This window comes from Chionomys nivalis, chromosome X, assembly GCF_950005125.1.
Source record: "Chionomys nivalis chromosome X, mChiNiv1.1, whole genome shotgun sequence".
Taxonomy (NCBI): Eukaryota; Metazoa; Chordata; class Mammalia; order Rodentia; family Cricetidae; genus Chionomys; species Chionomys nivalis.
This window is the reverse complement of record NC_080112.1, coordinates 64,869,811-64,889,164: the sequence shown is the minus strand read 5'-3', so window position 1 is coordinate 64,889,164 and position 19,354 is coordinate 64,869,811. Positions and strand designations below refer to the sequence as shown.

The following is a 19,354-nucleotide window of genomic DNA, read 5'->3' as shown; positions in this document are numbered from 1 at the left end:
ATCACTACAGATGTTGTCTCAAAAAGAAAATATGTGGGCAGGGGCTGGAGAGATGGCTAAGCAGTTAAAAAAGTACACACTACTGTTCCAGAGGACCTGAGTTTGGTTCACAGCAGACATGATAGATAGCTTGCAACCACCTGCGACTCCAGCTATAGGGTATCCAATGCCCTCTTCTGGACTGCAAGGTCATTTGCACTCACACGCACATACCCACACAGAGACACATTTTTTTTGGCTTTTCGAGGCAGAGTTTCTCTGTTTAACAGCCCTGGCTGTCCTGGAACTCATGCTATAAACCAGGCTGGCCTCAGACTCACAAAGATCTTCCTGCCTCTGCTTCACAAGTGCTGGGATTAAAGGCATGTGCCACCACCACCCAGTGAGACACACAATTTTTTAATCAAATATTTTAAAAAGAAAGGAAGAGAAAACATATGCACTCTTTATGTGCACCAAGTTTCACCTATTTCTTAATTTGTTTATTAATATGCCCATTCAAAATTTTAACTACCCTATACCTATGGAGTTTTCCCCGTAGCTCTTTGGAAGCAAAGCAAGTTTCAAAACAACACAGATTAGTTAGTGCAACATGCATGCTTAAAGGTTCATTCATAAGAATGTATTTAAAATAGTCTACATTTGCAGAATATGGCAGCACACACCTGTAATCCATTAAGTGGAAGTTAAGGTAGGAGGATGAAAAGTTCAAAGTTCAAGGTCAGTCTGGGCTTTATGTAGAGACTTTAACTCAATAGAAAAACAAAGAATAGAAAAAAAATAAAGGAAAGGTCGAGTCTACATTTATATTGGTTAAAAGTAGTCCTCTCAGAAGAGTAGTCAGACACAGAAGACAGAATTCACCTTTTTTTTTCAATTTTGTCTTTTATTTTATTTGTTTGTTTGTTTGTGAGGGTATGATGGTTTAAATGTAAATGGCTCCCACAGGTTCATAGGGAGTGATACTATTGGAAGGTGTGGCCTTGTTGGAGGAAGTGTGTCACTGGGGGTGGGCTTTGAGGTTTCAAATGCTGGAGCCAAGCCCAATGTCACTTTCTCTTCCTACTATCTGAGGATGAAGATGTAGGTTAGCTAACTCTCCAGCAGAGGTAGCTGCTTGCACTCCATCATTCTTCCTGCCATGACAATAACAGACTAAACCTCTGAATTTTAAGCTTCCCTCAATTAAATGTTTTCCTTTGTAAGAGTTGTTGTGGTCAAAGTGCCTCTTCACAGCAATAAAAACCCAAACTAAGACAGAGGGTCCCGCTAAGTGGCCTTCATTGGTCTGGAATTCACTATGTAAACTAGTCTGTTCTCAACTCATAATCCTTCTGCCTCTGCAATGCTCTATTTACAGATCAGATGTGCATCACCATGCCTGGCCCTAGGTTTGTTGCTTGTGTTTTTTCATCAAAGCAAATAATGTAATCATTTCATAACAAAAACAATAGTAGCACACACCTTTAATTCCAGCACTTGGGAGGCAGAGGCAGATGGATATCTGTGAGTTTGAGACTAACTTGGTCTACAGTGAGAATTTCAGGACAGGCAGGGCTACACTGAAAGACCCTGCCTCAAAAATAAACAAATAAACAGAAAAGAAATGAATGAATAAACAAATTCACAGCTGTGCCTGTAATCCTAGCTACTCAGTGGGTGGGTTAAAATAGTAGAATTTCAAGTTTAAGGCCTGCTTGACCTACTGAGAGAGTTTAAGTTTAATTAGTGAGGCCTCCCAAAATAAAGAGTATACATCAGGCATGTAATATCAGAACTCCGGAAGCAGAAACAGGAGGATCATAAATTCAAAGTCATTCTCAGCAATACAGCAAGTTTAAGGCCAGTCTGGTCTACACGAACTATCTTAAGCATAGTATATAATAAAATAAAAACAAGCACCAGAAAGAGTGCTAGGAATGTAGTTGAGAAACAGAGTGCTTGACTGGCATATATGATGCCCTAGGTTGAATTCCTAGTACTGCCAAAAAGTCAAGTCTGAAACTGTAAAATAAAGACAATGTACATTTAAATCTATCCTATAGTCTATGTCTGTTAATATTCTTGGCACAATGTCTAGCTCAGAACTGCAAAAGAGATGGGAAAATTACTTTAAATTCAAATGGGAAAGGTCTCTTAATAATAAGGTAACTAACTGTTGGGTGTTGTCACACGTGCCTTTAATTCTAGTCCTTGGGAAACAGAAGAGGACAGATCTCTGTGAGTCCAAAACTAGCCTGGTCTGTATTCCAAGTTCTGGGCCATACAACACCCGCTTAGTGAAATTCCATCTCAAAAACAAAATAAAACAGAACAAAAGCAAGATAACCTTCAGAGGCTCTATTTTATAACGTGTACCCTTACCTAACAAACAGAATACTAGACCTTCCCAATGATATCCATACCTCTATCTCAGAATTGAGTGGGGGAATAAAAAACCTCTCTGTGTCCCATAAAAGAATCCTACTTTGACAAAACATGCCCAAATCTGCAAAGATATGCAGCGCTGAGCTCTCAGGCAGCAATCGCTGTTGGGTCCTCCAAGATGATCTCCTGGGTTTCCCTGTTATCCAACCCATCTATGCCTGACTCTGCCCTAACTTCTTCAGATTTGATTACATAATTCAGTCCTGCCTACTGGCTGTGCCATAATGAGCACTACACATACCAAAAAAATTTACACTAGGTAATGCCTCAAATATGTACTCTACAGCCAAATTCTAGGCTGCTCCACAAAGGCAGATTGAAATGCTCACACAGCTGCCTATTGGAATCCACTAAATGGTCTTATTTCAATATTCCCCCTTAGCATGAAAACTGCTGTGTGAAGACATGGAAAGGGGGAGTGGAAATTAACTGTAATCAGGCTGAATACTCCCAGATAAATGGGCACTCTGAGTTACACAGCAAGGACACTGCTTTTCCATGCCTTGGCACTATTACACTCCACTCTGCCAGGACCCAAAGAAATCTATGCTAGATGCTTTCCAGCACACTGTGGAGCTGTTTGGCTTGCTGGCATATCTATTTAATGAATGCTAAATGTATCTAGTCAACAAACATTTCTTGAGTACCGATTTTGTGCCAGGCACTATGCTATAGAAGCTATATAATGGATAGTGAGAACCAATCTCACTCAAGTGGGTTCAGCTTACACACTAGTGTAGCAGTTCTTAATCTATAGGTTTCGACCTCTTTGGGATCACATATCAGATATCCTGCATTATCAGATATTTATTTACACTACGATTCATAACATTTATATTCCAAACATTACATTTATGAAGTGACAATGAAAGTAATTTTATGGCTGGGGGTCACCACAACATGAGGAACTATTAAAGGGTAAAGCACTAGGGAGGTTAAGAACAGCTGGTCTAGCAGTTTCAGCAAATACAGTATTAAGAATGTAATCCTGAGAGTGGTCTCAACTTCAAAAACACTTCTGCTGCAGCTGACTTAACTGCCTGACTTGACTTTTCTGACCCTGTTTTGTGACAGAGTCTCACCTATCATAACTGCTCTCAAACTCAATTGTATATGAACTTCAACTTCTGATCCTCCTGCATCCACCACCTACATGTTAACACTCTATGTGTATAACCACCTACATGCTAACACTCTATGTGTATACCACCTACCTACATGCTAACACTCTATGTGTATAACCACCTACATGCTAACACTCTATGTGTATACCACCTACCTACATGTTAACACTCTATGTGTATACCACCTACATGCTAACACTCTATGTGTATACCACCTACCTACATGCTAACACTCTATGTGTATAACCACCTACATGCTAACACTCTATGTGTATACCACCTACCTACATGCTAACACTCTATGTGTATACCACCACACATGATTTACGCAGTGCTAGGAATCAAACCCAGGACTCTACTGATGAACCCCAGCACTCTACTGAGCTATAGCCCCAGCCCTACTATCAGTCTTTGAACAAGACCCTTCCCGTTGTGTTTTACAGTTGACCAAGATATTATTCACGCATTAAAATCATGTGCTTCTTTACAAGACACAAATCCTAGAGTAAAGTCCTTGCAAATAAACAAAAGAGCAGCAAAAAGCTATGTGTAGAATATGGTAAAGACAAAATGCATGCTGTAGCAGGAATGTCTACCCAGAGCTAAGGGACGTAGCTCAGTTGATAGAGTACTTGCCTAGCACACACAAAGCCTTTGGTGAAATCTCCAGCACTGCATGAACCAGATGTAGTGGCACACACCTGTAATTCCAAAACTTGGCTGACGGAGGCAGGAGGATCAGGAATTCAAGGCTATCCTTAGTTACATACAGATTTCTGGGTCGGGCAAAGATACATGATACCCTAGTGGAAAAAAAAAGAAAAGAAGAGTACCTATCCCCCAAAGACCTTGAACTCAGTTTGGATTGTTCCCCCCTAAACTGTTGGCCCATCACAGCTGGGATGAGCAGGCATATTAACACTGTTCTAAGAATCCATAGCAGAACCTGGGGCGAGGAGACCTGGAAGGGTCCCAGTTTCACTGCAGCTTCTACAAATCCTTCTACCTTTATCTAAACAAGGGTGAGGAACCCTTCTCTAGCACACTCACCTGCTGCTAAAGAGAGCACCTCCCATCTTGAGTCATTCTTGAGCATGGCCATGCTGGGCTAGATGGAACTATGTTACAAATACATCCTTATAAAAAGAACTAGGCTATGAGGTTCCCATGAGGGCCTCAGGAAAGCTGCAGCATCTCTGCACTCGGAAAGGGTTAGGATAGGAGTCACACAGTGGCAGCCCTTTAAGAGGCCGCTTAGTAACAGGACATGGTGATTCATACCTACAAGCCCAGTACTTGGGAGGCTGAGGCAAGAGGGTAACTTGTATGAGGCCAATATCCTGTTACACCTAATGAGTTCCAGGCCATCCCGAGTGATAGACTGAAACTCTGTCTCAATAAACCAATAAGTGAATGAATGAACAAATGAATGAATGAATGAATAAACAAAACGAGCAAATACCAAAGACCAAAACAACAACAAAATCATGGTGGAGTGGCACAGTAAACAAGCACAAGTGAATCAAGAACAGATTGCCTTTTAAAAGAAAATAAGTAATTGGTTACAAAAAAAAGTTTGGCTTTCTATGCACTGACTCAGGTCCTTCTTCATTATAGCTGATAATAGATCATCATACCACACACAGAGAAAGAAAGAAAGAGAGAGAGAGAGAGAGAAAGAGAGAGAGAGAGAGAGATACCAGCACCTCCCATGTGTCCCGCAGGATCCCTTACATAAACTTCTGCCGTTCCTCCCTCTCTATGTCTACTGCTGACTTAAAACCTTTCAAAAGGTTTGCCCATGCTGAGTACAGTAGCACATACCTGAAATCCTACTACTGAAGAAGCTAAGGCAAGAAAATGATCAACCAGGGCTACATTGTATGTTAGGCCACCATGGGCTACAAAGTGGCATCCTATTTCAAACACAAGTTGGGCATAGAGACTTATGAGTAAGGTGGTACAGGCATGTAACCTTGCACTTGGTAGATGGAAACAGGAAAATAAAGAGCTCAGGGTCATCCTTGGATCCTTGGCTACACATTGAGCATAGGCTACAATGGACTGACAGGAAGAGATACTGTATCAAACAGAAAAAAAAATTGTGTTATGGAATAATCTTTTTTGTACTGTGAAGATGTGTCTTTGCCAAGACACCTGGTTGGTTTTTAAAAAGATCTGAATGGCTAATTAACTAGGCAGGAAGAGGTTAGGCAGGACTTCCAGATAGAGAGAGATGAGGAAATGAATCTAGGAGCAAGAGAAACAGCAGAGGACACAGAGAGGAAACAGGAGGTGCAAGATGGAAGAGGGGTGAAAAGACACGAGGCAGAACATAGATTAATATAAATGGATTAAGTTATAAGAGCTAATGGGACAAGTCTGAGCTATAGGCTAAGCTTTCATAATTAATAATAAGCCTCCATGTCGTTTTTGTGAGCTGGCAACCCAAAGCAAATTCTGACTACAATTTTGTACAATTTTGTATGTCTCTGACAATCTCCATCTGGAGATAGCCACTTCTTGAGGTAAGGCAAGCTAGAAGCTTTTAAATCTACAAGTTTACTGAAGTAAAAAAAAATGGCAACTCAACACGTCTACAGAAACACATAGCCATTGGATGGAATTTTATAAAGCCATTAAAATGTTCTTTTTTTGAGTTCAGATATCATGTACCTTAAGTTGGCCTAAGAGTCACTTTGAAGCAAAGGATGATCTTACACTCAGTCCTTGGCCCTGCACCACCCAAATAACTGGGGATTACAGCATATAGCCACTGCCCCATCTTATGCAGTGCTTGGGATCAAACTCACAGCTTATGCAGCACTAGGGATCAAACCCAGGGCTTCTTTCATGCAAAGCAAACACTCAACCAATTGAGCTACAACCCAACCCTAAAAAATGCCCACTGTTAAAAAGAAAGTGACCAGGAGTGGTAATGTTCACTATATTCCCAGCACTTCAGGGCCCAAGGCAGGACAATTTCCCCAAGTTCAAGGCCAGTTTGGACAACACAGTAAATTACAGGCAAGCTTGGAATATCAAGAATATTGATGAAATACTGAGAAAAATAATCCTAAATGTACATCTATCCAATCATTTTTAGTGATGGGTAAAGAAATAGGAGTTCTTATGTTCAAATCAATGTGCCATAGAAAAACTAAGGTATGAATGTAACATATGACAAGAAATCTAAATAAGAACTAGTATGTTAAAGTTGGTTTTGGAAGGATTGTTCTCTGTGTAAGCTAAACATTCTCATATGCCATGGGACATTTTACAAAAAGAAGAAATAGAAAAATATGGCCATTCTTCTCCTGGTTAACTACACATTACTTTCCTTAGTGACCTGCTTGCCTATGGTCTCTCACCAAAAGCCATTTTGATCTACCACTTGCAACTGGTAGATCCCATATGGGGACCATGGAAGAGTAAGGAGCTGCCAACAAAGCAGAAGAAATGAACTGCCTTTGCGACCCAGAAACCAGTCCAGCTCAATGCTGGGAAAGAAACTTCTTCCAAACAGCATTACGAAGCCTTACACAAGTAAGTCATCTCTAGGCAAACTGCCTAAGAAAATTGTTCCTAAAAGGAAGACGGTTACCAGTACTTCAGAACCCATGAGGTTCATGTTCAGGGCCACTTTCTAAATGGCTAAGATGCAAGGCGGGTTTCACAGGCAAGTACTGAGCCAAAGACAGAGAAGCTAGGGAGGAAGTAAAAGCATGTTCTTTCTTATGCTCTATCAGTGGAACATGCCCTCACAACAAATTCATGATTTCATCACCTTTGGTGTATAGGCCTAACAATATTCACAGAATGCGGGATCAGCTGAAAGCCCAACACCAAGCATCAGGAGTATGTGGGGAAAATACTCCCTGCCTAGAAATTCTTCTTCTTTCCACCTAATGCCACACATGAAGTTCTCCCTCTACAAGAGCAGCAGAGAGACACCAGTGACTCAGAGAAGAGGAAATCTTAGTAATGCATGGCTCGAAATAAAAGTAACCCCATAGCCCCAAAAAGGCTCTTGTATAAAGAGAGGGGAAATCTCATTCGCAATCAGTTTTGGCTTGTTTCCTGGCCATCCCCTTCCTGAGAGAAGTATGGCTGTTCCAGTGGTCTTCGATTCTCTCTGTAACCAAAACTAGCCAGCCACTCTAGTCTTCAGGGTGGACAGAAAGGTCCTTCCCAAGGCGCACTGTCTAGAGCTGTTTCCCAAAGTCACTGTCCCCACAGTAGAGTTCCTGAAATGAATGTTTACGTGCTGATACATGGAGGAGAAAACATCCTTAAAGTCACGTTAATAGGGGATAGGACAACTTCAAACACTCACTGTTCTCTGTCACTACACAAATATCATCTTTCTATTCTCTTTAAGAGTAAACATATTATCAGAAGATCTGTCTCACACACAAAGAAATTATGGTTCATGAAAATATTTGTCCAAGGTCACCCAGATATCCTGATTCAGGCTACTACTGCTTCCACTGCACAATTTCTACTATAAAGCAGGAAACAGGGGAGCACAGCACTGGAGAGATGTCTTAGTCGTCACTTGCTGTTCTTGCAGGGGATCAGGGCTCAGTTCCCAGCACCCACATGGTGGTTCACAACCATACTTAACTCCAGTTCCAAGGTCTCTGATGTCCTCTTCTGACCTCCTTAAGCATCAGGCATGCAAGCGGTGCACAGACATACAGGCAGGCAAAACATTTATACACATAATAAACTAAAATCATCTGAAAGGGAAATTTAAAGCAGGAAAGAAAAGACAATGAGGTAAGAGCCTGAAGCATTCTGCAGCAAAAGCTCGACTCTTCTAACCTTATCTGAGGACTGGGAAAAGGAGGCAGATGGACCTTCAACTCAGCTCAAAAAAAGCCAAATGAAACCTAGGCATACGACAGGCACATGCCAAGACTTGGCCTTATTAATTGGAAGGCTTTCCCTACTCCAAAAGAATACTTTCAGATGCTGAGAGCTCGAGCTCCAGTCCGACCCCACCCTCTATGCCTTCTCAGGCCAAGCAAGACCACACTTAAGCAGTCAGAAATCTTGGTAAGAAACTAAAGAGGGGTTTACTATGCAGGAACAAGAGGGCAAGAAAAGATAAGCAAGCAGGGTGGAGAAATCACAGGCATTCCAGAACCCGCTCTCTCATCCTCCTCACGTCCCATTCCTCCTCCTCCTCCTCCTCCTCCTCCTCCTCCTCCTCCTCCTCCTCCTCCTCCTCCTCCTTCTCTCAGGGCTCTACCTAAGGAGAACAGTTCACAGGTAGAGTTGCGAAAACTTGAAGAAGGCAGTTGCTGCTATGAAGAACAGGAGATTAAGTGAGGTGAGATGGGTATTTGAGGGGGGCAAAAATAGCCAAATAAGGTCACTTGATTCGTAGGGAATCGTGAGGAATGATTCCAGAAGGTGACATCACAGGGAGGAAGCCTTTAGTCACTGGTTTCCTCTGGCAACTGGCCTTTGGCCAGGAAGCAAACTCCCAATCATAAGAAAATGCCTAGGTTATTGCAGGAAGACAAATAGACAAAAGTGTTCTCAGAGCCACCTCAAACGCTTCATGAGCACCCCCCGAGGACCCAAAGAAGAGAAGTAAAGAAACCGTGAAGCCAAACGCCCGATATTCTTCCTGGGTACATGCTAGATTCCCCACGCCGCCAGCGACCAAAAACAATAAAGAACATGGGGGAGGAAGTTCTACCTTTACATGTCTCTGAAGTCGCTGATATTTTCATGCTGCAGAAAGAGCAAATCCAAGACAAAACGGCCATGTAATTTTTAGTTTTAGTAAAACACTTATAGGTTTGTCAGTCTCCTCATAAGTGTCTATTATGATGATTTTAGGTGTTTAGCTTATTCTAAACCCTTGAAGATAGCAAAGACTTATGCAACTTAACTAACGACAATCATACTGAATTTCCCCTTGACACCTCCAACCCCATCTCACAGACTAACTGAAGATTATAACCATCAAAAAAGAGCCTTTAGATGTACTTAAATCTGCCTAAGATTTGTGAAAAAGGCCTGGACCCAGAGATGGGGGTAGATTAGAACAAAATGACAAGAGAAGAAACTACTTCAGCGATCTTAAGAATAACATGGCTTTTCCAAGCTTGGTGGCACATGCCTTCAATCTCAGAATTCAGAAAGCAAAAGAAGGTAGATCTCTGTGAGTTTGAGGCCACACTGACCCACATGGTAAAACCCTGCCTTATACAACTAGTAAGAATGAGGCTTCATCCATCTTTCTAAAGGAGACCAGAACTAAAGAGAAGAAATGCTGGCCATGCCCCATAAAGAAGCTTTATTTTCTCTCACAGGTGTTGGCTCCTATTATCTCCCAAATACACAATCAAGATGTAATTTTTCAGGACTCTACTTTGTCCAAATGCTCAAACCTCAACTCTTCCCATAATTTGCCTCAATCAGTACCATACAAATTTTCATCAATCACACAAATTTTATATCAAATTAAATCTCCAATTTCTGTTGTCAGGTATACCCAAAGAACAGTACTCAAAATATTATCCCCAAATCATAGTCTCAGAATCCAAGGTGCCCATGCCGTAGGTAGGCTCTGGTCAGCAAGCTTCGTACTCCTCCATCTGTCACAATCCCACGACATCTCCTCTCACAACAAAGCCAACGGGAGAAGAGAAAGTCTTCAGGGAGTTCTATTTCTTGACTTAATTCAAACAGAAGCATGAAGGAAGAAACAATTTTTCATCATATATGCATGTAGGTGTGCCTGCACACATGTGTATTTCGGTGTATGCACATGCAACTAATGAGTTATAGCTGGGGTCGTTACTTTGCTCCTTTTCCTTTTAGTTCTGAGATGAAACCCAGGGCTTTGTGCATGTTACGAACACATCATTGGTCACATAGCTGGAATCTAAGTCCAAACAGTCTAGTTCTAGAATTGGTACTTGTTAATCCTACATCCTTTCTAAGAAAGCCTAAAATGTCATTTTCTGGCTAACTACCTTCCCCAGACTTGACCCAGTCACTAGTAAAACACCCAGAAGTGAGTATTGAGAGCTAAGATCAGTTGACTCTAGACTATACTGAAACAGTTGCTACAGCATCAAATTAGAAAGACAAATACCATAGTATTCTTATAATGCAAGAGACAGAGGAAGGTTGAATTCAAAGAGGTCAGAGATTAATAAGCATGGAGGTACAAGTCCATACTCCCAACACTTGGCGATAGAGATAAGGAGGTCAGAAGTTCAAATTCAGGCTTGATTACAAAGCCAAGTGCAAAGCCAACCAGGGCTCATGAGATCTATTTCAAAACAAGAAACAAATACAAGGGCAGTGAGTTGTCTCAGCCAGTAAAAGGGCTACTATGCCTAATGACCTAAGTTCAAATTGGTGGAAGGAGAAAACTGACTCTTGGAACTTGTCCTCTGACCTTCATACATGCCATAGACAATGCCACACATAGGTGGGGGGGGGGAGTGCGCACACACACAGATTGGGGAGGAAGGGGAAAAGAAGAGAGGGAGATACATGTACATAAATAAATAATTTTAAGGGACTCAAAACACTGAGTCATGGTAGTGATCACCTGTAATCCAGCAGTTGGAGAGGTGGAAGCAGAATTCAAAAGGTCACCCTCAGCTACATAACTAGATCAAGTTCAACCTGGACTCAAAATCCTCTTTCAAAGAAAAATGTGGCTTTTAGGACAGGAAGGCCTTATCCCAAGCAGGAAAACGGGAAAATATCCTCTCCCCAGGTACCTTCAATCATCTGTCTTCTACCAACCGTTCACAGTCAAGATAAAACAGCTATCTGGGAAGTGCTACGGAGTTCCCAAGTAAAGTCCAGGACGTGACTATGTCCATTTTTAAGAGTCCCTGGGGACTGCTGTACAGTCACTAACATGATGGTCAAGTCACCCCCAGCTGAGTCAGAAAACACTAAACATCCTCCCTGATAGTGGCATCAGGCAAGATGTCCTGGACCTAGAATCAGCCCACGCAAATCTCTTCCTTATTGTGGGTTTCAGTGTCCTCATCAAAAATACGAAGGATGAACTAGAAGGCCAGCTCAGATTTTCTGTAACTCAACATACTTTTGTGAGAAACCCTAATTCAAACAACAACAAAAAACTAGATTAAGTGGATCTTAGGGCTGAGGAAGCTCTGGGATGTTCCAAGTGCAGATGCATTTATTTGAAATGCTGTACCCCGTAGTACTCAGTCTTCGGCTCACTGGTAATATATACACCTTAGATTGTTTTATCTTCACCATCTTCTTAATATTTACCAATATCTCTAACTACTCAATCATATTTAGAAATAAGTTTGAGACAGAGCTTCATAACTTCCAGTCAGTTGTAATCTCAATACTTAGAGATGGAAGCAGTAGAAACATCCTCCTCTACACAAGTTCAAGGCAAGCCTGGGCTATGTGAAATCTGTCTCAATATAGCTTTCTCTCCCCACAAAAAAGGAACCTAGTATCTTCCTAACCTTTCAGTGAGACTCTATAAGGCTGGCACTATACAATGTGAGAGAAGTCGGGAAACCTACAAAGGTTTTATTTGTTTCTTTATGAAGACAGGGTTTTGCTGTTATTCCGGCTGACACTGAACTCACTACATAGCCTAGACTGACCTCAGTCTCACTGCATCTTCCTGCCTCAGTCTCCAGAGTGCTGCAATTACAGGCATAAGCCACCACACCCTACTCTTCTAAAGCTTTTCCTGTTTTTCTAGAGCTCTTCAATAAACTTACCACCTTCACAATGTAGGGTCATTTGGTTTCTTTCTTGCCTAGTAAGGAAAAATACAAAGTGGCCCAAACCTCAAGACTCAACAGAGAACTAGCCAAGAGTAATCATGCCAGTAATATTGGCAGGATCTAATGAAGTGAACCAGAAACTCCGCATGCTGAACTGGTCCTCAGCAAACCATACTGCAAAGCATAGGAAGACAAGATAATAGCTTTGGGCAAGCACTATCAACTCTGCATTCCCAGTACCCTCTGCACAGCAAAGACACTCAAATCCTACAGACTGTCTGAAAGAATGCATGTGAAATCAGGAAAGCCAAGGCTACACCACTAGACCGTGAAGGCTGTCAAGAATATCAGTATTAGTAGGGGACCTATTATTGGTACAGGTCCCTTATGATAAACTGGAAGAGATATTGAGAGCCGACAGAAAGAAATCAGCTAAATGGCCCACTGTGAGTAACTCTTCTGTTGTGTTGTGAGACAATGTCTCATGTTGCTTAAGCTGTATCCAAGCTTCCTATTTGATGGGAATATCCCTGAATGCCTGATGATCCTGCCTGTACTTCCCAAGTGCTAGGATTGCAAGCATGTACCACCACGCCCAGACTTTCTTCATCATTCAGAACTTTATTTCCCTTAGTTTCATTCGATCTTTGCTGCTGTGAAACAACACTGATAAGCACAATTAACTTATACTAACTCTGTCGTATATGCCTGTAGATTTAACAAACGTTAAGGAAAATGAGACAAGTAGAATCTTCCTCAGTCTTCTGCTTAATATGACAACTAGAGATACTTTTAGGAGGCTGAGTCTGAAGATTCTCATACATTTCAGGTCAATTATGAACCAACAGAAACTTTGGGTTTCAAAAAACAAATTTTAAAAAGATATCTGCTTAATTCTGTAAACAGACTCAGTCAAGATTTAGAATTTCAGTTATTCTAAACTATACAGGTATCTATACATTCACAGAACTTTAAAGGTCCTAGAAACACTTTCCTTTTCCTTTTTTTTTTTTTTTAATTTTTTGAGACAGGGTCTCTCTGTGTACCTCTGGCTGTCCTGGAACTCACACTGTACACCAGGCTGCCCTTGAATTCAGAGATGCGCCTGCCTCTGTCTTCAGAGTCCTGGGATTAAAAGCATGCATGAGCACCACCCGACTTCAAGCAAAGTTTTTATTTGTTCAAATATAAATAACACACACTAAATCTTTAAAAATCAAAGAACATCTCGTCTTCTATAGAAGGAGAACAAATATTCTAAGCTCAGTTTTACTTTCTATTTCCCAACACCCACCATCCAAACTGCTGAGCTAACTCTCCAAACTAAGGGTTCTTCTACCACAAATTGATACCACAAATAGAACTGGGAATTGAGAAGCTTTTCAGCTCAATCAAGCATGAAGTAAGAGGGATGAACAGCAAAGTCCGTCATTTATCCCCATCATGACCTGACCAACGGACAGACCCCCAAAAGACCACTTTTGTACTGCTTGTTTGCTTGTTTTCCCTCTTTCAGGACAGAAGAATGAGGTGGGGTTAGCAGAGAGAAAAGATTGGGAGTTAAGGAAGAAGCACATGATAAACTCAATTCTATCTTTCAAAGATCCCACTCGGATCTATCTTCGAAGATCAGAGCCAGTGTAGCCATGAAAAGCCCAACTCTGCTAGTACTGTTGGTAGCCAGATCTTCCCCTCCAGGGACTCTGCATCTAGAAATTCCAGTGGGGGTGGGGGTGGACTCCCAGGAATATACAATGGGACCTAAGAAAGACTGTTGCCAAGCAACACTATTAGAACAGAGTTCAGAATAATTGTAGCTGTCATCACTTCTCATCCATAGAGAATTAGATTTGGAAACATGGGGAAAGACCTCTAAATGTCCCTTCCACTTCCACAACCTAGCAAAGCAGTTGGATGATAAAAGCAGACCAAAGAAAACACACCACCTTTTGTGGGGGAGATTTCAGACACCCTCCCTCTGTAACACTTAAGCTGATCTCAAACTCACTACAATCTTTCTGCCTCCCAAGTACTACAATTACTAGCATGAGCTACCATGTCTGGCAACACTATCCTTACAGGCTGCCTTAGAGGCATTTAGAAAATAATGCAACAGTCAATACCACCCCATCACTGATCCACAGAGCAACCTTTCCCCCAAGATTAACGTGAGAGTAAAGACTATTTTGTGCCTTGACTTTTCCCTCCCTGTGCAAGAGATCTGTCACGGATAAGCATAGATGAAATCCCCAAGATGGTTCCTGTTCTGTTCTCCACCACCTACACATTCACAACGGGTTCAAAAAATGGAAAATCAAAAAGTTGAGAAAAGTTGGACACTGTAACACTCACGTGGGAGGCTGAGGTGGGAAGACAGAGAGGTCAAGGTCATCCTTGGCTATATATTCAGTTCAAATGCAAACTGGGCAACATAAGACCCTGTCACAAACAATACAAAGTAAATGGCTTCCCCGACAGTTTAAAGGGTAAACCATTTACGGGCCAAAGCCAAAAATTTGAGTTTAATTCCCAGATCCCACAGTGGTGAGAACTGACTCCTGAAACTTGCCCTTTAATCTCCATTTGTACACACACGTACACGTACACACACACACACACACACACATACCAATAACAATGCAAATAAGTTAAATAATGTTTTAATGTGGGAGAGACTATATAATTCAACCATCCAAGAGGCAGGAAAGTAGGACGGCCTGGAATCAAGTCCAACTTGGGCTGCACTACGAGACTCTCAAAATAAACAAAACAGCCTCAGTTTACACCTGTAATTCCAGCAGTTGGGAGGCAGAGTCCAGAAGACCGCTGTGGGTTAAAAACCAACCTATAGGCCGCCCAGGGCTACAGAGCAAGAACCTGTCTCCAAAAAACGAGAGACATATTGGGGGTGGGGCAGTGGATAGAGGCAGAAGCCTCTCACACAATCTTCATTCCTGATCCTTCGCCCCACCCTCGAGTGTCCAGGCAGGGCTGGTTCAAGGGTTAGAAGCCTGAAATTCTGCCCCCTATTCGCCAAGTATCACTTTAGTGCCACTTCAGTGGCTCAAGCAATGCTAGGAATGGCAGGAAAATAAACAGTTCTTAGCCCCTGTTAAAGTTTAGCTGAATGCAGACCCAGACATTTTTGAATACTTCAAGGAGCTGGGCTCCGCGTCTGCTATCCCGGAGGATAGCATCAAACGACCACTGAGCACCTTTTCCCTGACCTGCTGATGCTCTAAAGCTAGAATCCCAGTAAACCAAACGGGATTTTCCAAGTCTGACCACTGAAGACCTAGACTCAAGTTGGAGCCTTCCTGTTGGTACGCTGTATCACTTGTGGTCGGTCCTCCCCGACTGCGAGTTTCAATGTCTTCATCTATGCCATGGGAAAAATTGGAATTGGTAATTGTTCAAGTATGATGGCATATGCCTCATATTCCAGCACTTGGGTGGGCAGTGGAAGCAAAAGCATCAGAGTTCAAGCCTAGCGTGGCATATATGAGACCTTGTTTCATAAAACCAGTTAAGTAAGTTAAGTAAATAAATAAATTGTAGCACTTAATAAATCATAAAGTTTAATATAAAAAAAACCCTCAAGACCCTGAAAATTCACCATCTCTTTTTAGAGAATCCAAAAGAGTATCCAAAGTCTTTGAACTCTTTTTTTAAGTTAAAGTTGGGAGTGAAAGGGAAAGGCCTTCTCAAAAGAAAGATTTCGAGCTGGATGGTGGTGGTGCCCGCCTTTAATCCAGCACTCGGGAGGCAGAGGCAGGTGGATCTCTGTGGGTTCGAGGCCAGCCTGGTGTACAAGAGCTAGTTCCAGGACAGCCCCCAAAGCTACAGAGGAAACCCTGCCTCAAAAAAAAAAAAAGAAAAGAAAAGAAAAGAAAGGGGTTTCTGTTATGTGCATGAGTGTATGAGTGTCTGGGCCGCATGTATGTATGTGCACCATATTTGTGCCTGATGCCCAAGGAGGCCAGGAGAAGAAGTCAGAAACCCTAGAACTGGAGTTACAGACAGTTATAAGCTGCCATGTGGGCACTGAGACCCAATGCTGAGCAGAGTGAGCTCTTAACTGTTGAGCCACCTCTCCAAGTCCCAGGAAAGACATCTGAATTTAGAATTGCCTTCTCTCCAGAAGGGATAGATGGGCTGGCCATATTGTGAAAGCCCGTGACCCTAGCATTCCTAGGACTGCATCAAGACAGCTAGGAGTTGGCAGCCTGTGCTGCAGTGTGGGACCTTGTCTCGATAAACATCAAAGACAAGACTTCGAAAACTAGCAACCAGACAACGGTCCAAGAAAGTCTCATTTCAACAGATTTAATGCAGGCTGGCCTGGCTAGGAAAAATTGGCTCTAACAGTGAAACTGACCATGGCTAATACAAACGAAGGCATTTGATTTTACACTCCTGTTCTGTGTCTTTCATAATTTAGAAGTAAATGGTTAAGTACACGATAGAGAAAGAGTAGCAGCCAAGTTTGGTGACAGCTCAAACCTATAATCCTTGCAATTGGGAGGGTGGAGCAGGGCGTCTTCCAAGAGATTTTAAGACTACCTCGGGCTACGGAGTGAGTTCTAGACCAGCCTGGGCTAAAATCAGACCACCATCAAAACAAGCCAGGAGTGTGGTGTCTTGTTTACAAGCCTGTAATCTCAGCACTGTGGAGGCCTAGGCAGGAAGACTAGTAAAAATTCAGGACCGATCTGCATTAATTGGGGAGTCCCAGGCCAGCCTGAGTTATAGGGCGAGATCCTGCTTCAAAAAGAGCCAAAACCAAGAAGCCCAGCAACGGAATACATGTGGTAAGAAAATAGAAGTTACGATTGAGGGGAGGAAAAGAACCTGCCAGAGATCTGCGGGTAACGGAGACGGCAGGAGGGCAGTATATGAGAACGACGTATATTTTCACATATGTATAGGCTTTCGCAAGTATAATTTTACATAAGACCATGAGACTCTCTCAAAAAAAATTAAAAATAAAAAAAAAAAAAAACTTGTGCTCCTTAAGGACCGAGCTCTATGAAGGCAAGAACGACCAAGCAGCGAAGCTTGAATGCAGTAAGGGGGAAGCCAAACCTCAGTAGAGACACAAAGGCCTCCCCCTAGCTATTCACTCTCCTCTCCTCCCAGGGGCCCTCATCCCTTCTTAAGCATCCTGGTCACTATCTGAGCTCCACCAGGCTCACGTAGTCCCAGGAAGATGGATGGGTTAGCAACATACAACATAGCAGCCCAGCAAGCTCCTTCACCTAAGAGACTCAAGTCACAGCGGTCATCGGCCCTTCATGAACAAGGACCTGGCGTGACTTGCACAAAAGCAAGCAGAGCTCATTAGTCAAGCACACCCCTCCCCCACCCCTCCCTACTGGGCATCCGGCCCCCCTAGGCCTCACTCCCTGGAGGCTTCTGCTCTTCTAGCAACAGCCAGTGGGGTGGAGACCAGATCTCTAATCAACCACTACACAAGATAGGTGTGGCCCCCACAGGAGAAAACCCGTACCTCACACAACAGCCCTGAGGGGATAGAGAGGCACTGTGTCTACCAGGGATTTCGTAGAGGAAGAGAAACCTGCCCTCTCTTCCAGTAGGTTGAGTGGGCCCCTCCACAGACTTGTGCCTAGTGAAGTGTTTGCACCCCTGGGTAAAAGGAAGTAACCCAGCAGATGAGCCCCCCTACATCCCCTTCATCTCCCAGGGGAAAGCAGTTTGAGCGGAGGAGCGGTGGAAGGGGACTGAGCAGGAGTCGAGAAGAAGGGAGGCGGCTGTGGGAAAGGTGGATGGGCGTGTGGGATCCGCCCTGAGCAACTTCCTCTCTCCTCCCTGCTTCTCTGTTACCATGGGGCTCTTCTGGGACAGTAGTAGCCTTACTTCAGAAAGGCGCCAATTCCTGGGCCGGGGAAATATTCTCCAGAGTCTCGTCCCAGTGCCCAACAACCCCGAGTTTCCACTGCCTCATCCCATAGGCAGGGAGCTGGACCCTAAGAAAGGTTGGCCTCTCCTTAACCACACTTCTAGTTCGGACACCCCCTCGCCGTCTAGAGCGCTCAAATCAGGACCCCATTATCCTCTCCTTCTTAGGACCTTGAGGGACAGCCTGGCATCCCCGGCAGGCCTGTGGCCAGGCAAGCCCCCAGGCAAAGAGTTGCAAAGGTCAAACTGGAGCCCCCAGGACGGACAGAGTCGGTGCCCCGGCACTCACCGTCTTCGGCATGGTGGCGGCAAAGGCGGACGAGTTGGTGAAGTTTGGCTAGAAACTGTCGGGCTGTTCTGAGCGCGCAGTACACTTCGGCAAGGACTCGGGAGAGCCGGGTGCTCAGATTGGGTCCCACTCTAGTGTAGGGCGACTGCTCCGCTTCCTGCTAACGGGCCACGACTTTACAAACCCCACCCAGGAAAGAGCCGCCCCCGTTGCGCCGCTCGCTCCTTTATGTGGCCTGGCTTCCGCGCCTCTCCCCGCCCTCCCTCCCGCCTGCCCGCGACTTCGGGCATTGCCCCGCCCAGCCCGGCCCAGCCCAGTGCAGTCACTCCGGCCACGTGGGGGACAGGCCAGGGTCCCAAACGCCCCAGGAAGGACTCCCACGCCCCACCCAAATCCACTCTGCCCCCCTCCCACCTTTCTCACTGTCCCTAACCCTTCAAGTTTTCACCATCAGACTCCGCCCCCAGTCTGAGCCAGAGCATTACTGGGGGGCCACACCCTAGCAGTAGCTGGTGCAGCCCTTGACTGTGAGTTACCACTGTTGGGTCACCAGTTGCCCGTTAGAACTGCCTATTCCCTCCCTAAGCTTTCTTGCTGATTAGAAAGTTCCCCGTGTACGTTTGAACTCTTTTTCTCTGTGACTTCCAATTGTGCTTCATCTAAGCTCCCTGTGAACACAGCAAAGCCTCTGCTGTCCAGCTCCTCAGAGTTCTCCTCAGGAAACCTCTTGACTAAATTGTCTCAGCTCCTCCTCAACACTCTATTCCCTTCTACAGGCCTCCGTTCACCTGGCACATTTCCTTCTACGTTGTTTGGGCCTCGTGTTCTTC

General features: G+C 43.7%; 1 protein-coding gene across 1 annotated transcript in view; it reads right to left on the bottom strand.

Annotated features, from left to right (window-relative positions):
* Positions 1 to 18,742, bottom strand: part of Msn (moesin) — a 70,912-nt gene extending 52,170 nt beyond the window's left edge. The window contains exon 1 of the mRNA XM_057759939.1: positions 18,525 to 18,742. Coding sequence (XP_057615922.1) covers positions 18,525 to 18,536 — 12 coding nt within the window. The 5' untranslated portion in view covers positions 18,537 to 18,742. The remainder of the gene's footprint in view (positions 1 to 18,524) is intronic.
* Positions 18,743 to 19,354: the final 612 nt, after the last annotated feature.